Below are 17,137 nucleotides of genomic sequence, written 5' to 3' on the forward strand. Positions count from 1 at the left end.
CTTCCATCTGGGAGGGAATGACCCCTGTGGCAATATAGGCTGGTTGTCTAAGGAGATGCCCTACCGTAAAAGATGTGGGATCCTGATGGACGACCACCTGAACATGGGCAGCAGCGTGCCCTCAATGCCAAGGGTGCAGGCTGCACCCTGAGCCATGTTAGTGAGTAGCCTGCAGGCCCAGGGAGGGGATCCTTTCCCTGTGTTCAGGAGTTGTACTGCATCTGGAAAACTGTCCAGTGGGGAATCTCCAGTGCAAGAAGTGCACTTCATCTAAATGAAAATACTGGAGCAAGCCTAGTGGGCACCACTGAGATGGTCAGGGGGCTGCAGAATGTGGCATGTGAGCAGAGTCTGAGGCATGGGCTTCTGCAGCTTTGAGAATAAAAGGGCAGAGGAGGGCTATTTTTGTTGTCTGCAACTACCTGATCAGAGGATACAGAAAAGGTGTATCCAGATTATTTTTGATTGTGTATGATGATGAGACAAGAGACAGCAATCACAAGTTGAAACCCAGGAAGTAGAATCATAGAATATCCTGAGTTGGAAGGGATCCACTAGGATCACACCATGTGCCTGAGAGGGTTCTCCCAATGCTTCTTGAACTCTGGTAGGCTTGGTGCTGTGACCACTTCCATGAGAAGCTTGTTCCAGTGTCCAACCACCCTCTAGTTGAAGAACCTTTTTCTGATATCTAACCTAAACCTCCCTGACATGCTCCTTCAAGCAGTTCTCTCTGGTCCTGTCATTGGTCACCACAGAGAAGAGATTTGTGCCAACCCTTCAACTTGCCCTTATGAGGAAGTTGTAGATTGCTATGAGATCTCCCCTCAGTCTCCTCTTCTGCAGACCAAGCAAACCAAGTGCCCCCAGACGCTCCTTATACGGCTTCCCCTCAAGGCCTTTCACCATCTTTGTTACCCTCCTTTGGACACTCTCCAATAGCTTAATGACTTTCTTATATTATGGTTCCTAAAACTGCACACAGTATTCAAGGTGAGGCCTCACCAATGCAGAGCAAAGCAGGACAATCCCCTCCCTTGACCAGCCGGCCATGCTTTTTTTGATGCCCCCCAGGGCACTGCTGACTCATATTCAACTTGGCATTGACCAGGACCCCGAGGTCCCTTTCCATGGCACTGCTTTCCAGCATCTCATTCCACAGTCTCTATGAACATCTGGGGTTACCCCATCCCAGTGCAGAATCTGGCACTTGTCTTTCTTAAACTTTGTACAGTTGCTGATTATCCAGCCCTGTAATTTGTCTAGGTCTCTCTGCAGGGCCTCTCTGCCTTTGATATATCAATTAGATATCAAGAAAATTTTGTTTTTACTGTGAAGATGCTTAAAGAGTGGAACATGTTGCCCAGGAAGGTTGTGGAAAATCCATCCTTGAAGGTACGTGCCCTCACTGGACACAACCTGGCCAGTCAGATCTTGTTAGATGTGCTGTGAGCAAAGGTTACACTAAACGACTTCTGGAGTTAATTGCCAGCCAAAACTGTGAATCTGTGATTCTGTTGCAAGAGGATTGGGTTTGCTTCTGTGTTGTTCGTACCTTAGATTGCCACACTTTTGCCATCTGTTGGAATGTTTTCATAATGAAACTCATCTCCTGGCAATCTGTGATTGCTGAATATTCTCAGTCGCCTGCTCTGCTTTTGTGGTTTTTTAGCTTGCTTTTTGCTGTTGCAGGGCTGTGTGGTAGGCAGTTCCGTCCGGTTTGGATAAATGGTTGCTGAAATCACAGACAGTTCTTGGACCACCTGCTACAATCTGTATTTATCACGTCCTGCTCTCTGCTGCTGCTGCTTCCCTCTCCTGGGAACTGCATCGCTTACATAAATCGCTTACACGTTGCTGTCCCTTCTCCTGGGACTTGTGCTTGGCTTGACAACTAGCCCTTTTCACAGTCCTTCACCTTGATGCTCCTCCTCCACGTGCTCCTGATGTGGGAGACATGGATGAGTTGAAAATGACAAGGACATCTCTGTCCTGGTGACTCTTTCTTCTGCTTTACCGACTGGGAGACCCAGGCAGTTCAAATGAACTTCTGTCCTAAGTAATGATTTGTAGAAAATGCAACCTAATTATTTGCCTTAAGATTTCCTGTCCTTTTTTGGGGCCTATATGGTGCCCTTGTTGTCCATGGAAGGGATAGAGAAATAATACTATATGTTCCTCAAGTTATTTCTGTTTATTTTTTCTCTAAACATAATCTCAAGTTCCAGCACAGTGATGTGATTTTAACTTGGGTAAATGGTATGTTTCTTGTAAAACCTTTTGCTAGTTCACCTGACCCTTCATCCTCTGGGGCACAGAAATTCCCATGTGCCATTTTTCAGTAATAGAGAACTTTGCTACTTTGCCAAGGAAATAATGATCCTTGCACATCTTCATTTTTCTTTCAGTGCTGCTTCTCCTAGCATGCTCATAGCCTCAAGCAGGAGAGCATTTCTCTCTAAATCCTGCTTGCTCCTATTTCTTTTTCAGGATCAGGATGCCTTCCTTTGGGTGACTCACTGAAACCTACCCTTTCTCCTGAAGGGGACTCACGGTTGTGTGAGTCTTGAGCTGTGACTAGCCTGTAACCCCCATCTTCTCCCTCTCCCTTCTGTGTGTCAGGTCACATCTCTTCAACGTCATATCTGAGAGACTCAAAATCCTCGCCTGGAGTGTTTTTCCCAAGCTACTGTACAAAGAGAGGAATTGGGTAGACAGTAAAGCTGTGGAGGAAGAAATAAATGTGATGGTAGGGAGGGAGTAAAGAAGTCCCCTCAAGGATGGAACAGCATGCGAGAGGTCAGCCCAGTCCTGGGGCACAGAAACTATCTAATGCTTTTGTCCAGTCTAGAGGAGTAGAGGAGGACTTCAGACATGTTGTCCCATGTGTGATGAAATGGATATTACATAACACTCCCTGAAGTTGCACCATTCGTGATAGGGGCAAACGTAAGGTTTTCTTAACAAATTCAGATTATTTAGGTGTCAACCGTTTCTCAGCTGTTGCGTATTTCTAACGGGTCTCTGAAATATCCTCAGGAAAGGAACAAACATTTCCTTATGTATATGCATCTTATAGGGAGGCAAATAAAATGACCTGCTTAAAACAGGTAATATTTGCTTGACATTTCATGAGGCCATTAAAAAGACTTCCAGAAAGCTTCTAGGAGGAATAGGTCATTTTTTAATGCACACAGTTCTGCACCCACTGTGGAATAAATCAATAGTTGACCTTGTTCTAGCAGATAAAGAAGAGTTAATAGCCGACCTGAAATCTCACCGTTGCCTAGGTACCAGTGATTGTTATTTGTCTGTATTTGCTTTGTGCAAACAGAATATGGCATCAGGCAGTAATGTAAGGAGCTTTAGAAGAGTCTGTTTCTTGGACATTAAACAATTGGCAGGATAACTGTCCAGGAAGGTATCTTTAAAAGGAAAGTGTAAATGGAAGCTGTAAAGTATTCACAGCATCATACTGATGGCTAAAAAGGCATGGTTCCACAGTTAGGGTATTCGTACCTTACCTGGTTTTCTATGCAATTTATAACAAAGGAGGATGAGACAGTGTTCACTAATATTTAAAAACAGCAGATCTGGATAAGGTACATCCAAAGATAATAGCCAAAGCAAGGAGACGGATTATTCATTAATGCTAATTTTTAGCCAATTCTTGTAAACTATGAGGAGTTGCAGGAGGCTGGGAGACTGCCAACCAGAATTTACTGTTGACAAAATCTGAAAGGGATGATCCAAAGAGCTACTAACTATCTATCCGTGTGTTGATCCAAGATAAAAATAATTTTGGAAAGTTTAAAAGAATCCCATTAGAATCTGAAGAAATGTGTTAGTATCTATTCAGCATGACTTCGTAATATACATCTTTGCAGACAAATACTGTTTTGTTTCTTTTGACAAGATTGTACAGAGCAAGACTGGTATAATTAAACACTGCTCAACCAAATGTATTTGTCAAAGTGAAGAGTTTTTAAGAAAAATCATACTTATCTCAACTACAGCGCACATTAGAGGAATTAAAAACCTCTTTAATGACAGATAATAAAAAAATAGTAGTTATTGGGGAGACATCTGTGATCAAGATTGTTTCTAGCGTCAGCTTCCCCAGGGATCTGTTTCCATCTCTGTTCTGTTCAGTATCTGTATCAACCCATGGAGACAGTACTATTAAAATCTTGCCCGTAAGGTTTGCAGTTAAAAAACTATTTGAGGAGGAGGAAAGTGAAAGATATGGTTACTGTTAGAGAATGAGTTGAAATGCCTGTTTGACTGATGATAAATCCTACAAAAACGTGTTTGATGCAGCTCAGTGCCGAGCACTGACTGCATGGGAACTGGTCTGTGCTCACAGGATGGAAAGCTTTCTTTGGAAAATACTGATTTGGAAGAGTGCTAGTGATTGTTGAAGATGGTTGCTTCAATTATTCAAAGGGGGTTATCAGGTTGAAGGAGGGGTGTGATCTTGCTCATGTTCAAAGTTGAAAAGACTGACTACATAATTTTACTCAGTTCTAAGATCAGTTTAAGACCAAAAAAATGAGTGATTTTTTTTTTTTCTAACTGTGTAAGGTGTTACGTTCATTATTTACTCAACTTATTAAAAAGAGAGGTTGGGAGATGACAAGTTTGTCCTATAGAGGTGCTTATGTATAGATGATACCTACTAACAGGTCTATATCTTGTTTACAGTCATAATAAGATTTTCCAGTTGCAAGCTGAGATTTAACACACCCTTGAAATAAGGGAAAAGTTAATTGAATAGTCATTTGGACTAATTTAAACAACAGAACAAGTTAGCAGGGAGAAGAAGAATTGCTATCAGTGTTAAAAACAAATTAGCAACTCTTTTAAAAATCTTACTGTCTGTTCTCTGAGGGACATTCTTTGCCTAGTGTGTGTAAGAAGTCTGACATGATGGTAGTAGTCTTCTCCTTAACTACTGGTGGGCTGTCCCCTTCCTTTTTGGACTATATATGCAGAAGAAAAGCTCATGTTTCCCTCAGTGTGTTTCAGCTTTGTGCTGTGATAGTGTCTGTGCTTGTTCCTTATGCCTGATGGCTTCAGCTCTTCCCTCTCATGCTTCAAGAAGCAGTTCTTTCTCCTCCCAGTATAAAATTGGCTGGGATAGTCTCATCGTTTCTGGACTTCAGAGTAGCGTGGACTTCGGAGTCTCCTGGTGAAGATGGAGGCTGGGTTGGACTGCCTGCATGATGAAGATCCTTCTGTTCTCAAGCTGAATCTTGGATTACCTCCACAAAAGCAAGCAAAGTGGATTGTTTTGGTAGCTTATATGGGTGTCTGTGCACTAAACCTTTATCTGTTGTGAGAGCAACAGTGTGAAGAGTCATGATTGATGTTTTTCAGAATGTACATTTAAGCAAAGAGCATTTTACCACAGTAAGATAAAAGTAAGGACTATGCTGATGATGCTTGCAGATTAAGATGGGTTAGCAGTGTACAGGGTGTGAATTTTCTCAGGCTCTGACTTCAGAGGGAGACATCAGCTTTTCTAAAACATGCTCACTCCATGGCTACTACTTGTAGACTTGACTGCTTCTGGTGGGGAGCATAATCAGCCTAGTTGATAAAGGAATTTTGTGTGTGATCAGCTACAGCAGTAATAACCCATAGGTGTTTTCTATGAAGATGACTATTTTGTCACATTTAGTAACTTTCAGTTGATGAAGTTTTTAATAACATCATTTATTACAGGTGACAGAATGGTAGCTACTTTTTTTTGTTTGTTTTACTGGTAGATGTTAAGGCAGGTAATCTTATAATTTTCCTTCTCTAAGCGTAATTCATATCTCTAGGACGAGGTTCTTTATGATGTAAGTTTGTGGTAGACCACTGCTTTCTATGACCCAAACAGTGCAGCTCTGCAAGCTCAGATATTTTTGGAAGCTCTTGTAGCCCTCAGATCTTGGCCTCTGAGGAAACATTTTGTCACTTTACACTTCCTAAAATAACTCAGTGGATATAATTTCTCATCCAACTTCATTCTGGTGTCAAGAGTGCAAAGCACCTCCATGAACCTGTAGTGTGGGGCTAAAGCAGTAACAAGTTAGACTACAGCTCTTTGTCGCCAAGAAATCAGTAGAATTTAAAATCTGTATTTACCAGTAAATAAATATAAATACACAAATAATTCATGATACATAAATATTGGTAATGGTAGAAAACTGCTCATTATGTGTTAAGGCATATGGGTGAATAATATGACAGACCAAGAAGCTCTGACCTGCAGATGTTCATGCACTGAGGCCTGAAATTCAGCAATAGGAAAGCCGCAGAAAGGGACTCTGCTTTTGGAGTGGATTGGACATCGGAAGAAGGAAATCCTGTCTTCTGAATATCAAGATGTATTTTAAGTTTTTCATCTGCTAATAGTACTGGCCATCAATTGCATGTAACAAGTCCTGTGTGTCAGGATTGGAGAGCGACTGTTCAGGCACAAGGTGGCCTCTGTGACTTTTCTTGTTTCCAAGCTCTTTCTGCGATGAGAGCGAGCCCCAGCCCTGTCTCAGGGCAGGACTTTGTTCCTGCTGATGTTGGTTAGAGTTACAAGAGGCACTGCTGTTTATACTGATGTGTTTCCACTTGTGCATTTTCTGAAATCACCTTTGCTAAGGACTTGTGTACTCGGTGCTGCTTGAACATCGTGCTTTGGCTGCGCAGCCGTGGCAGGGACCACGGTGCTTCTGCTCAGGGGTACTGGTCACTGCAACTGTCGGCAGCTCTTGTACTGTTGGTCTAGCTCTGCAAAAGCTTATCTGCTATGGAAACTTCTGTACTAACCCTCTGGTGGAAGGCAGTAATCACTGGATCATACGTACCTGTCTAAGATTTGTTTAGGTTTTCATGTGAGTTACTAGGAGAATCTGCAGTGAGACTGAGCTGAATGTCATTTAGTAAACAGTTCTGTGCTGTAGCTGGATTTAATTGCGGAAAAGGCCTGGGTAAAATTACGTGGAGTTATCTTTTATTAACCCAGTTTCATATGGACTCAGTCTACATGCTAAGTCCTCTAAAATTGATTTTTAAATGTGTGGTACTTTTGTGGGCATGGGTCCAAGTACCTTTGCTGTGGCAGCACTACCAGGTTACACTGCAATCACACCTCTGGGGAATAGCACAAGGCAGCAATAAGGAGCTGGAAGTGTAGACATGGAAACTGGACAGATGTGAAGATTTCTGGAGGCCTCCAGTCCTGGTCATCCCTATCTCACTGTTTCATGTGAAAATCTTTTATTTGTGAGTCAGAGGATAAGAAATGACTGAGAAGCTGTGTTCATCACTTCCCCCTTCTGGGATGTCTGTGGTCTGCAAATCCTGTTAGAAATCTGTGCTCTTTGTGTGGCTTCCTGTTAAAGTCTGGTTTCTTAGAAAATGTGTGTTTTGCTGGGCAATAGGTCAACCCTAATAAGGGCTGCTTGGTACTTGCTTATTATCTGTTCAGTTGGTAAACTGTGGTAGTGCTTTGGTCTATAAATGCTCCATCTTCCTGTCATTGCGAACATACTGGTGTAGCTTGGCTGAACAGGGTTGGCCCCACTGTTTGAAGAGATGTGACTCAGCTTTGTGTGAGGACGTTTGTGTACTGATAACAGCATAGCTCTGTCAGACTCCATGCTGCCATAACTAAGCACTTACTACTACAGGCTAGGATGGAACCAACTGTGCTCAGCTGAAAGTATATCCCATGGAACTGGGAGCTAGGGAAAGGACGCTCTCTGCAACATGGACCTGTTCTGCTTATGCATCTCAAGCCTGAGGACCTGAAATGGTTTCCTACACAGGAGGTTGGTTTCTGGCTATTTTGAGTTTTGACCATCTTTAAGAATGGGCTATTTGACACCTCTGAGATTCAGATATCTCACTGGACTCTAAGTGAATTTTGTAAGGCTAGTGAAGCTGCTTGGGCATACAGAGTTCTCTTGTAGGGATGTGATGTGGTCACATGGTGTCTTGCATTACCTTTTGTTGTTCCATGATTTCTAGAGAATTTGCCTTGTACTCCCCACTGTTTACATCTTTAGGATTAAGTTATTTGTCTGGCACATTTGGAGCTGATTTTGAAAGCTCTAGACAGGGAGAGGAGGCAAGGCCAGCTGGAACAGAGCATACAGGAGGGGCATTACCAAACTGTCAGTGCCTTGGAAGGCAAAAGCTATCTGGTGCCAGATCTCTCAAATTTATTATGTTGAATGTAGCTATGGCCCCAGCTGGAAAAATCTGTTGCCTTCATGTCATCTGGGTGGAAAGAAACACACAGCACACATATACCTTTGCTTGCACGATGCCCTTGCATCAATGATAAGGTAGATGTTCAAACAAGAAAACTGGATTCTGGTCATAACTCATATCTGCTAATATCTTTATGCCTCTTAAAAACTGTGAATTCTACCACTCCCTGCTACCACTGTAGCAGAGCTGATTTTTCATTTATCTGCTTTACAGAACAATAACTGAAAGCTTGTCAAGGTCACTTCAGGAAGGAACCACTAACCTAAAACAAGATACTCTGGCTCCTATGCCATGGCATAACTGGAAGAGTGTGTGCGTGTATATCTTTCTCTCATATGCCACGTGCACATGAGCAGTTCATGGAGGTGGCTTCTTGCACAACCTGATATATGGTGGGGAAATGCTGTCTGCTAGGTCACATAGCAAGCTTTTTAACTCACAGTGCTGAGCCTTCTCCAGAAGCTGTGCAGGGTTCTAAGCAGAAGTTCTTGGTAATCATTGAATGAGCCAATCAAGTCTGTCAGCCCAGTGATTCATGTCTTCAAAGTCAGAGATTAGACGGTTAGTCTTCATGGATGACTTAAGCATGGGACTTGTTTTATTTGGCCAGACCCTCTGTCTGTTGAAACATACAAACATGCCTGTATACATGATTTAAAAAAATTATTTTGGAGGGCACTTGGTGTTGACCCTTGTATTTAGACAGCCCAGCATTTTCCATACAAAAATTGTGACCTTTCAGTAAGGAGCTCTTAAAACTTCTCTTGTTTGCAGTAGGCTGTTGACATTTGGTAGGCGAAGCACCATAGGAGAACAAAGTGCCTTTTTATGTTCCACTAAATTAGATTCAGCTTCGAAGGAGACATACACTGTTAAAATGAACTAGTTCTTTATCTCCCTGCTTCCATTCTTCAGGAAAACTCTGGCATGCTACCAGAAAAAAAGTGCCTCCAGTGCTGGACCTGCTGTAACCATTGCAGCAGTGAGGACGAGAGTCGTGGTGTTAGGAGCTGTCAGAGCAACCGTGGCAACGGCAACAGCAGAGCCTTGAAGAGCCCAGGGCACATCCTCCTGCCTTACGGTCATGCTGCTTGATTCCAGGGATTTTCATGGAGCCGGAAACCCCTCCCAAGCAAACCTCAGTTCAGCAGTTAGCCCCTGTTGTGTCTGCTCTTTTCTCCCAAGGAGGTCCTTCCCTCTTGCCTCTTTAAACACCCTCAACTCCTAGGCAGAAAAGAGATTGGGGCAGTTTGCATGGGTGGATGCAGCCTATTCCAGTAGATGTCAAACCTGTGCTCGCTGCAGCCACAGGATTTAGTGGTCTTGAGTCTGTCATCTAGGAAATTATGTACCTTCATCATCTGCTAGGCAAGGAGGAAAACCTGCCACCTCTCAAAGAGCTGGGTCAGACCACTTTTGTTCAGTGTTACCACCAGCACCCACAAGAAGTTAAACACACAAGACAGGATTTCCTATTGGTGTGGCAACCCTGTGTGGGGAACTCAGCCCAGAAGGGCTGGGAGGCAGTGCTGGCAGTACTACCAGGCCCAGCTGGGTGTGCAGAAAGGGGAAGACGACATGGCATAATTGTGCACCAGAAGCTGCACAAGTTTGTTCGCTTTCAAGATCATTCTAATGAGGTAGAATGGTGATTTTGACTTTGAAGATTCTGAAAAGAATTTTGGCACTTGCATGTATCGAGAGGCTGGCTGTTTCAGTGTGTGTGTGTGTGTGGCAACGCTAGCCAGCTGAGCTGATCTGGCAGAGGACAGATCCTGCTCTCAGGCAGGGTCTGCTTTCTGCTCCCTTTTGCTTCTTAGAGCCCTAATGCTCACCTGACCCTTTAAGTCACGTCAGATAAGTAAACTGTCAAAAAACTTTGTATTCATTCCTTTTGTTGGATTAGGTTTTCACAGGATCATTGAGCTGTATCAGTTTATCTACAGGTGAGAATGAAAACTAAGGCCAGCCCTAGGAGGCTAGTGAGACCAGACAAGGAAGGACAAGGGAACAGAGACAGCTCTTCAGCAGCCACGAGCTGTTAAATTGGTTCAACCCATGTCATGTAACGACGCTGGAATAGTCTACCAGGAAAGCAATCATGACTGATTTCTTTCAAGGCAGTGCCCAAACCATATGCAACAAAGACAATAAAAAGCAATCAACGGTTAATCTCCTTTATTGACAAGCCCACACCAAGCGTGGGATAGAAATAGAAAATGTATTTTAGCTGTGATTGGCACAACCGCAGTCAAAAGAGGATCCAGCATGGATCAAGCCTAAGCTGTTGAACATTTCAAGGAAGATGCGTGTTTACATTAGCATTATTCAAACTTCATGTAACGTGGGATATTGTGAATTCAATTGTTCTTGGGATGAATAGAAGATCAAGTATTGTCCTTTAACAATAGAACAGTAAAAACAACATCTGTGAACCAAGATCTCCTTTTTAAGAATGGAGAATGGAAGCAGACAGAAACTATAGCTAAAATTGTTGGAAGGGGTTTGCTTGCTTGCTTGCAGACAGTTGTGGAATACTTGTTCAAGGAACTTAATAACTTTTTATTGCTTTACATACTCAGAGCTTCTCCTCAGGCTTCATGGCTCCCTGTTATAAATGTTCCATGTTTTCAAATCTAGCCACAAGCCTTTCAAGCAGGACACCCACAAAATGAGTATTATAGCCATTTGATTCTGAATGCAAATGTTAATTAAAAAAAAAAATGGCAAATACTATATTAAGAGCAACAGGCAAAAGGGAGAGTGTCCCAATGCCTGGAGGCTGTGTTCATCACCTTTATTTTCTTGCTGACCCTTCCTTTATATGCTACCAAACTTGTGCAAGTAGTGAGATCAAAACCATGCTGTTAGAAGCTTTCCTAAATAATGGGGTGGGAAAAACACTCAAATGTAGCATTTGTCTGAGCACAGTACGTCTCTCTAGAATGAAGACTGCTTGTATACGTGGCTCCTGAAAAATTACATCTAGACCCATCTTTCTAGAGAGCAGACCTCCAGCTTGGAAATAGAGCCTTGACAATTCTAGAATACAGAGCATTGTGGGCCTCTGAAGTGATGATGCTTTTACCTCTAGGTTACTGGTTTGTGTCTGGCTACTTCAATAGAAATATTTTAATACATTTCAAGCAAGGTGAAAGATGTAATTCCACAGAGGTGGTAAATCTCCTTTCTACCGTGTAACTCTTGTTTTCCATTTTGTGTTCTGTGCTAAATAGGGAGGTCTTTTGAACCCACTGATACAGAGCAGAGCTCTCCTTGGGATCTCCAGGCTGAGACAGAGGTCAGAATTCTATCACAGGTGGTAGACTTTCTCAGGCCATTGACAACCTATTGTATGTCACAGGTTGAAACTGAATTATATTCTTCTGAAAAACAAACTGTTGGGAGTTGCCATTTTGCATTTTCTGAATCTGCCATCAATTCTTTTGAAGGCGCGGAGCTTTGGAAAATAAAGGGGAGGAAAGGAGATTCAGAGTTCGGAATCTCTGAGGTTGGGATGATATGTAACTATCCCTTCCAGAGAAACATCACTGTTAAGTTTCTCTTCATGATAGCCACTTCAAGAGAAAGCTGAAATGCTGAATTACGTGTCAGAAATGTTGTTAGATGCCTGAGATGAAATCATATAACCATGTTGTAGACGAAATAGTAGAATGAGGGAAGAAAGAATTGTTTAAATTAAAAGCAGGAAAGATGAGATGCCTCAAATCCCTGAAACTGTTCTGGAGATTGTTTTTTCTTCCTGTAGACTTTTGTGAGAAAACCTGGGGTTTGTGACCAAGAGGATCTGCATGTCTTAACCCAGGAGAATTGGGTCACGTCACTGAGATTTTATTCTTTTGCCTGTATGCCAGAAATGGAAATATTCTCACCTCCCTTCTTGCACTAAGCCAGGCCCAAAAAGGTAAAAAAAATGATTTGCCAAAAATAAATCTTTTTTTCCCCCTTGTCTCTCTGCAGCAATTCGGCAAAATCCTTGATGTAGAGATAATCTTTAATGAGCGTGGCTCGAAGGTAAGTCCTGTTTCTGTACCCGCTTCTCTTGTTTTGATTGCAGAGTAAAAGGCAGTTCATTGCCTAGAGAATATATTCTGTAGCGATCAGCAGGAATTAGTGTGATGGGGGAAGGGAAAAGCTATTTTGGGGACTGTCTCCTGTTCCTTCTGACTGGAGACTGAGCGTGGTCAATTCTGGGCAGCATGTACAAATGCTCCTAGACAATCCTATCTGTAATGTGGGATCAGGTTCCTCAACCTTTTGAACAAACAGGGAGTCAGTCAATTGAGCCTTCACACCAAGCTGTTCCCATTGCACTAGCAGTGGATGCCCTGTGGGGAAGGGAGAATAAGGTAAAGCAGCTTTGTGTGATGGGAGACTTTAATAAAAAAGCTAACTCACCCCCATCCCCCCATTTCATTGCATTAAAATACTTCTGTAGAAAAACTGTCATATCTCATATGTGAAAGGATTTTATTTACTCTGTTTTGTAGACTTACTTGGTGCTTTTGAGACACCGACCTTTCATGTTTGAGATATTTGATGCTTAATATGAGCATCCTCATTCCACTTGCCCTGCCCAGTGTGGACCTCCCCCCCAGAATTTGCATTCACACACCTATTTTCATCGTATAGATATATGAAGAGGGAGGTTTCATTGAGGGTTAATGGTAATTTATTTCTCTGGAGATGAGATTTCAAATGTTGCTTAGGTCAGCTGCAGAGATATTCAGTGATCTCTGTCCTAATTGGCAATTGGTTCTCATCACATAACCAGTATCACCACAATGACAAATTGATGTGATTCTCTCTCTGCCCAGGAGGTTCAGCACTGGAATAGCAGGGAGTTTTGCAGGTCAGGAGCGAGGTGCATTGCCAAAGCTCTATGGGGGAAGCTTGCACAGTGCATGTCTATACTCTGCTTGACTTAATCAATGCTAAGATTCCCATTTTCAATTAAAACAAAATTTCCCTCCTCCCCACACACACGTGTGTGCACATGTGTGCATGCACACAAGAGGTTTTGAAGTTGCAAATCAGCTAAGCAGTTTCAGTTTACAGTCTATATGCCTTTTGCTTGGATTTGAGGTTCACAGTCTTTGTGGTGGCCTCTTTGCTTCAACATATATTCTGGGGTATGTTCATGTTCAGAGCCCTCTGCAAATTTCCAACCATGTTGCCCAAGATGCATTCTGAAATTCTTCAGTCTCTGTATTAACTGGAAACCAGAAAACCATTGATCTGTATATAAGAGAAATGAGTCTTAGCCCTTTTCCCATCCTTTCTTTGTGCTTAATACCATGGTTTTCTTTTGTTTCGATTTTTGACAAGACAGTCTGAACAAGTAAATATCTATATGATTTAGTTATAGTGTTTTACTTCCCCGAATGGATAAAAATCTATATGCTTTACCAAAACAATCAGCTGTGCTGAGTTTGTAAATATTTATCCTGCGCTCTGCTGTTCTTTTGATATTTATAGGCCAAAGCTATCTGTGAAATTACTCTTGATTTTAGTAAATTTTGTTCAGCTTTGGGAATAGCCTCTGGCCTCTATCAAGTCCCTATTTGTTTGGTTATTATTGCAAAAGAAAGAACAAAATTAACTGGCCTGGCCAAGGGGTGAGCTCTGTCCTTCATACCCCACTGCCCATGCCTTCCAGAGCAGTATTTTCCTCTCCACACATGAACTTAATTCTGTCTCCCATCCATACAGCCCTGTGTATTAAATGCCCACGGCTGCCTTTTCCCTTCTAGCCAACATTGACTTTGAAGACTTTTCTGTGAATACTTGATTTATTATATGAAAAGTACCTTCTTGTGCAGTTGCTAAAGCCCAAGGCTTCTGGTTTTCAGTTAAAACAAAAATTACTGCTGAAGAGTTCTGTGACAAATTTTATCCCGAACCCTTCATAAATATTTGGAAAACAAAACAAACAAAAAAAAACAAAACAAACAACAAACAACAACAACAAACAAACCCAAAAGCAGGGATGTTCTTCCAGTCCTTGACCATGCAGTTTTCTACTGCTTTTTTTGGTCATCTTACAGCAAAAAGCAATTACAAAACTTGTAGCCTGTATTGAGGGATGGGTCAGAATCTGAACAGAATGAGAAAACAACCAAAGAGTTATTTCATGGTATCTCTGCATCATTCTCTACCCAAAGTAATTCCTGTTTTAAAAAGAATGCAAGATTCTTCCTGCTTAGCATGAAAATGGGAGACCCCAGTGTTTGAGTGGGGTGTAGCTGCACGAAGCACCTGGTATTCACATAACAATGGAAAAACAACAGTTTGGTGATCTGATGGTGAAGCAAAGGAAATGGATCTTTCTGGAGGCCACTCACTCACTCTTGGGTTCTTCCTCCACCTTAGGAAAAAAAATTCTGAATGCATTTTCCTGCCCTGTGGTTTCCATTCTAATCTAATGATATGAAACCTCTCTCTCTTCTTCTTCTCCTCCTCTCTTGGGAATCCGAAAGCAGATGCTCCTGCTGCCTGCCTTGTGCTGTGTTCTCAATGCTCCCTTCCCTTCCCTGGGTTCCTAAGGGTTGTAGAGTTTTGTGTATATGTTTTGTAAATGTTTAAAAGGTACAGTGGTGAATCCCAAACCGCCCTGGGTTCGTCCCCACCCAGCGTGTGATGGGGTTGAGCAGCGCTTTGTCCCTGACAAGCTGTAGCAGGAGAACTCGGCTGGGATCGCTCCAGTGCTGGTCGGTAGGAGGGACTGGAGGAAGCGTGCTGGTTGCATTCTTCCTTTTTGAATCCACCTGAGATGACCAGGCAGTTTTCTTCGACAGCCTGGGGGAACTATATCAAACTGGCTGCATCTTCAAGATCTCTCTGTACTTGGGAAGTTTGGTGACCAAAGAGAGAGCAGCGTGTGTCCATCACAACCACCTCGTACCTCAGGTTCTCTCAGAAATGTTGTTTGTTGACTTCCTATATCACAGCAGAGTAGGAGGCAGTTAATAATTAGTTTTGCTGATTGTTCTTTCAGAGCAACGTGAATTCTTGTTTTGTAACTCAATTTCTTCCCAGATTCAGTCTATTCGGTAGGATTATATGGGCCCTGGTAGACTTCACACTTACACTGCTTTTTGCTGTGTATGAGAAAGAAGATACAAACTTTAAACATCCCTTGAATTTCATTTTGGTTTATTCTTATTCAATAGAATGACATCAGTCTTCCCTTGATCTGTTTGGGGTTTTTTGCTTGCTTCCAGGAAACTAACTGTTTGTTTAATTTATCCTGTTTACCATTACATTTCTAGTTCTGACTCATATCAAGTGCCTTTATATAGCATTCTGCCCATGGTTGCAGTTTACCATGCACTTCACTGAACCGTGAATAAAACACCTCCAGAGGAAGTTGAGAGGATTCCTGCTCCTTTTGTTAGTGGAGATGCATCCTCTAGATGCGTATTTTATCACTATTGTGCTGAACTGAACAAGTGGACATATTTGCAGAATTAAAGCAGTCTGCCTGTGTAACGAGTACCCTGTGGCATTCAGAAAGCTGCAGGGGAAGGGAATCCAAGCTCTTTGCTCATCAGCTGTGTACCATGCGGCACTCCAAGATGTGTCCTCGATGACATTCAGAGACCAAGAGTGCATAAGCACATAGCAAAATCTTAGCTGAATAGGGAGGGGATTTTTTTTTTTTTTGTAGCTTTTTAAATTGTAGGAGTTCATATCAGTGCAGATGAGCTCATGGTTTCAGGATACTGTAAGTTTGTCCCTCACTGCTTTCTACTTGGAAGATCCAGATCTCCAAGTTCTTGTATAGGACTGAAGTGACTTGAAGTGCTTCATATTTAATTAAAAAATTAGTTGTACAGTAAGTTACATCTTGTCTGCACAAAGAAATTGCATCTATTGGTGTTTGGATTTATGTAAGTAAACATGTGCTAACTAAAAACTTATGCAGGAAGCTGTGTAAGATTTTTTTTGTTTGCAATTAACTGTAAGTTAATAAATAAAAACATAAATACTGGTTTTGATAATGAAGCCTTAAAGGCTGTATGCTTGTATGTGCATTTATTTCTGTTTGAATGGATTAGGTGCTTTGAGTTGAGCCACTCTTGTTCTGGGCCTAATTTCCCCTCAGTGGAAAGCCCCTTCTTACATAAAATGAATTAGAGGCCTTGTTTTCATTTTAATTCTATTTTTATAAATTTTGTTCAATTTTCATCTGTTGAGCCAGAAATACAAATTGTGTTATTAACACAAATAGGCTTAAAAACAAATTAAGTGCTGGCGACCAGCATGACCTTCTCAGGTCACCAAATCCCTTTAGAATGCCAGTGGCATGAAGGAGACATGACTGGTGTCCCTTTATCCTAGTTCACTGAAGTAGTTTTATGCCTTGAAGTCTGCAATACTAAACCAACGAGTTAAATTAGTCCATACACCAAACTGGTTTATTTAAACTTGAATTTCAGGCTGAAGTTGATGTTTTCATAGTATTGCTCCTGTGGGAGCACCTTCCCAGTAGTGCTCATTTTACTGTGTAGGGAACTGAATCCAGGGTGCTAAACTGGCAAAATACTGGTGCAGCAGAAAGAGAGAGAGAGAAATGAGCTTGTCTTCAGCCAGTTTAGCCTGTTGAACTCACAGACCACACAGTGAGATCCGCGATCGATTGAAGGGAGGAGGAGCAGCACACAGCCGGGGATGATGTGGGCCGTGAAGCCCCTGACCTGGGCTGGCTGGAGCTGCTCTGAAGCCCCAAGCTCTCGCTGCACAGCAGTGCTGACTGGGTTCCCGCTGCCGGCCCCTGCCCCCTCCTCTGTTCTGCAGCAGGGATCGGCAGTGGAGCAACACAAGCCGGACTGTGGAAATGATACAGCTTAAA

At 42.3% G+C, this 17,137-nt stretch overlaps 1 protein-coding gene across 21 annotated transcripts in view; it reads left to right on the top strand.

Moving 5' to 3' along the window:
- RBFOX2 (RNA binding fox-1 homolog 2) overlaps window positions 1-17,137 on the top strand; it is a 173,910-nt gene that overhangs the window by 123,955 nt on the left and 32,818 nt on the right. For all 21 annotated transcript variants that reach the window (XR_007630095.1, XR_007630099.1, XR_007630097.1 and 18 more), the window contains one exon: window positions 12,244-12,297. Coding sequence is in view for 13 of the 21 variants with exons in the window: in XM_050325385.1 (XP_050181342.1) it covers window positions 12,244-12,297 (54 nt within the window). In the remaining 8 variants the exon portion in view is untranslated. The remainder of the gene's footprint in view (window positions 1-12,243; window positions 12,298-17,137) is intronic.

This window comes from Myiozetetes cayanensis, unplaced genomic scaffold, assembly GCF_022539395.1.
Source record: "Myiozetetes cayanensis isolate MyiCay16 unplaced genomic scaffold, myiCay2020 scf3, whole genome shotgun sequence".
NCBI classification, from domain to species: Eukaryota; Metazoa; Chordata; class Aves; order Passeriformes; family Tyrannidae; genus Myiozetetes; species Myiozetetes cayanensis.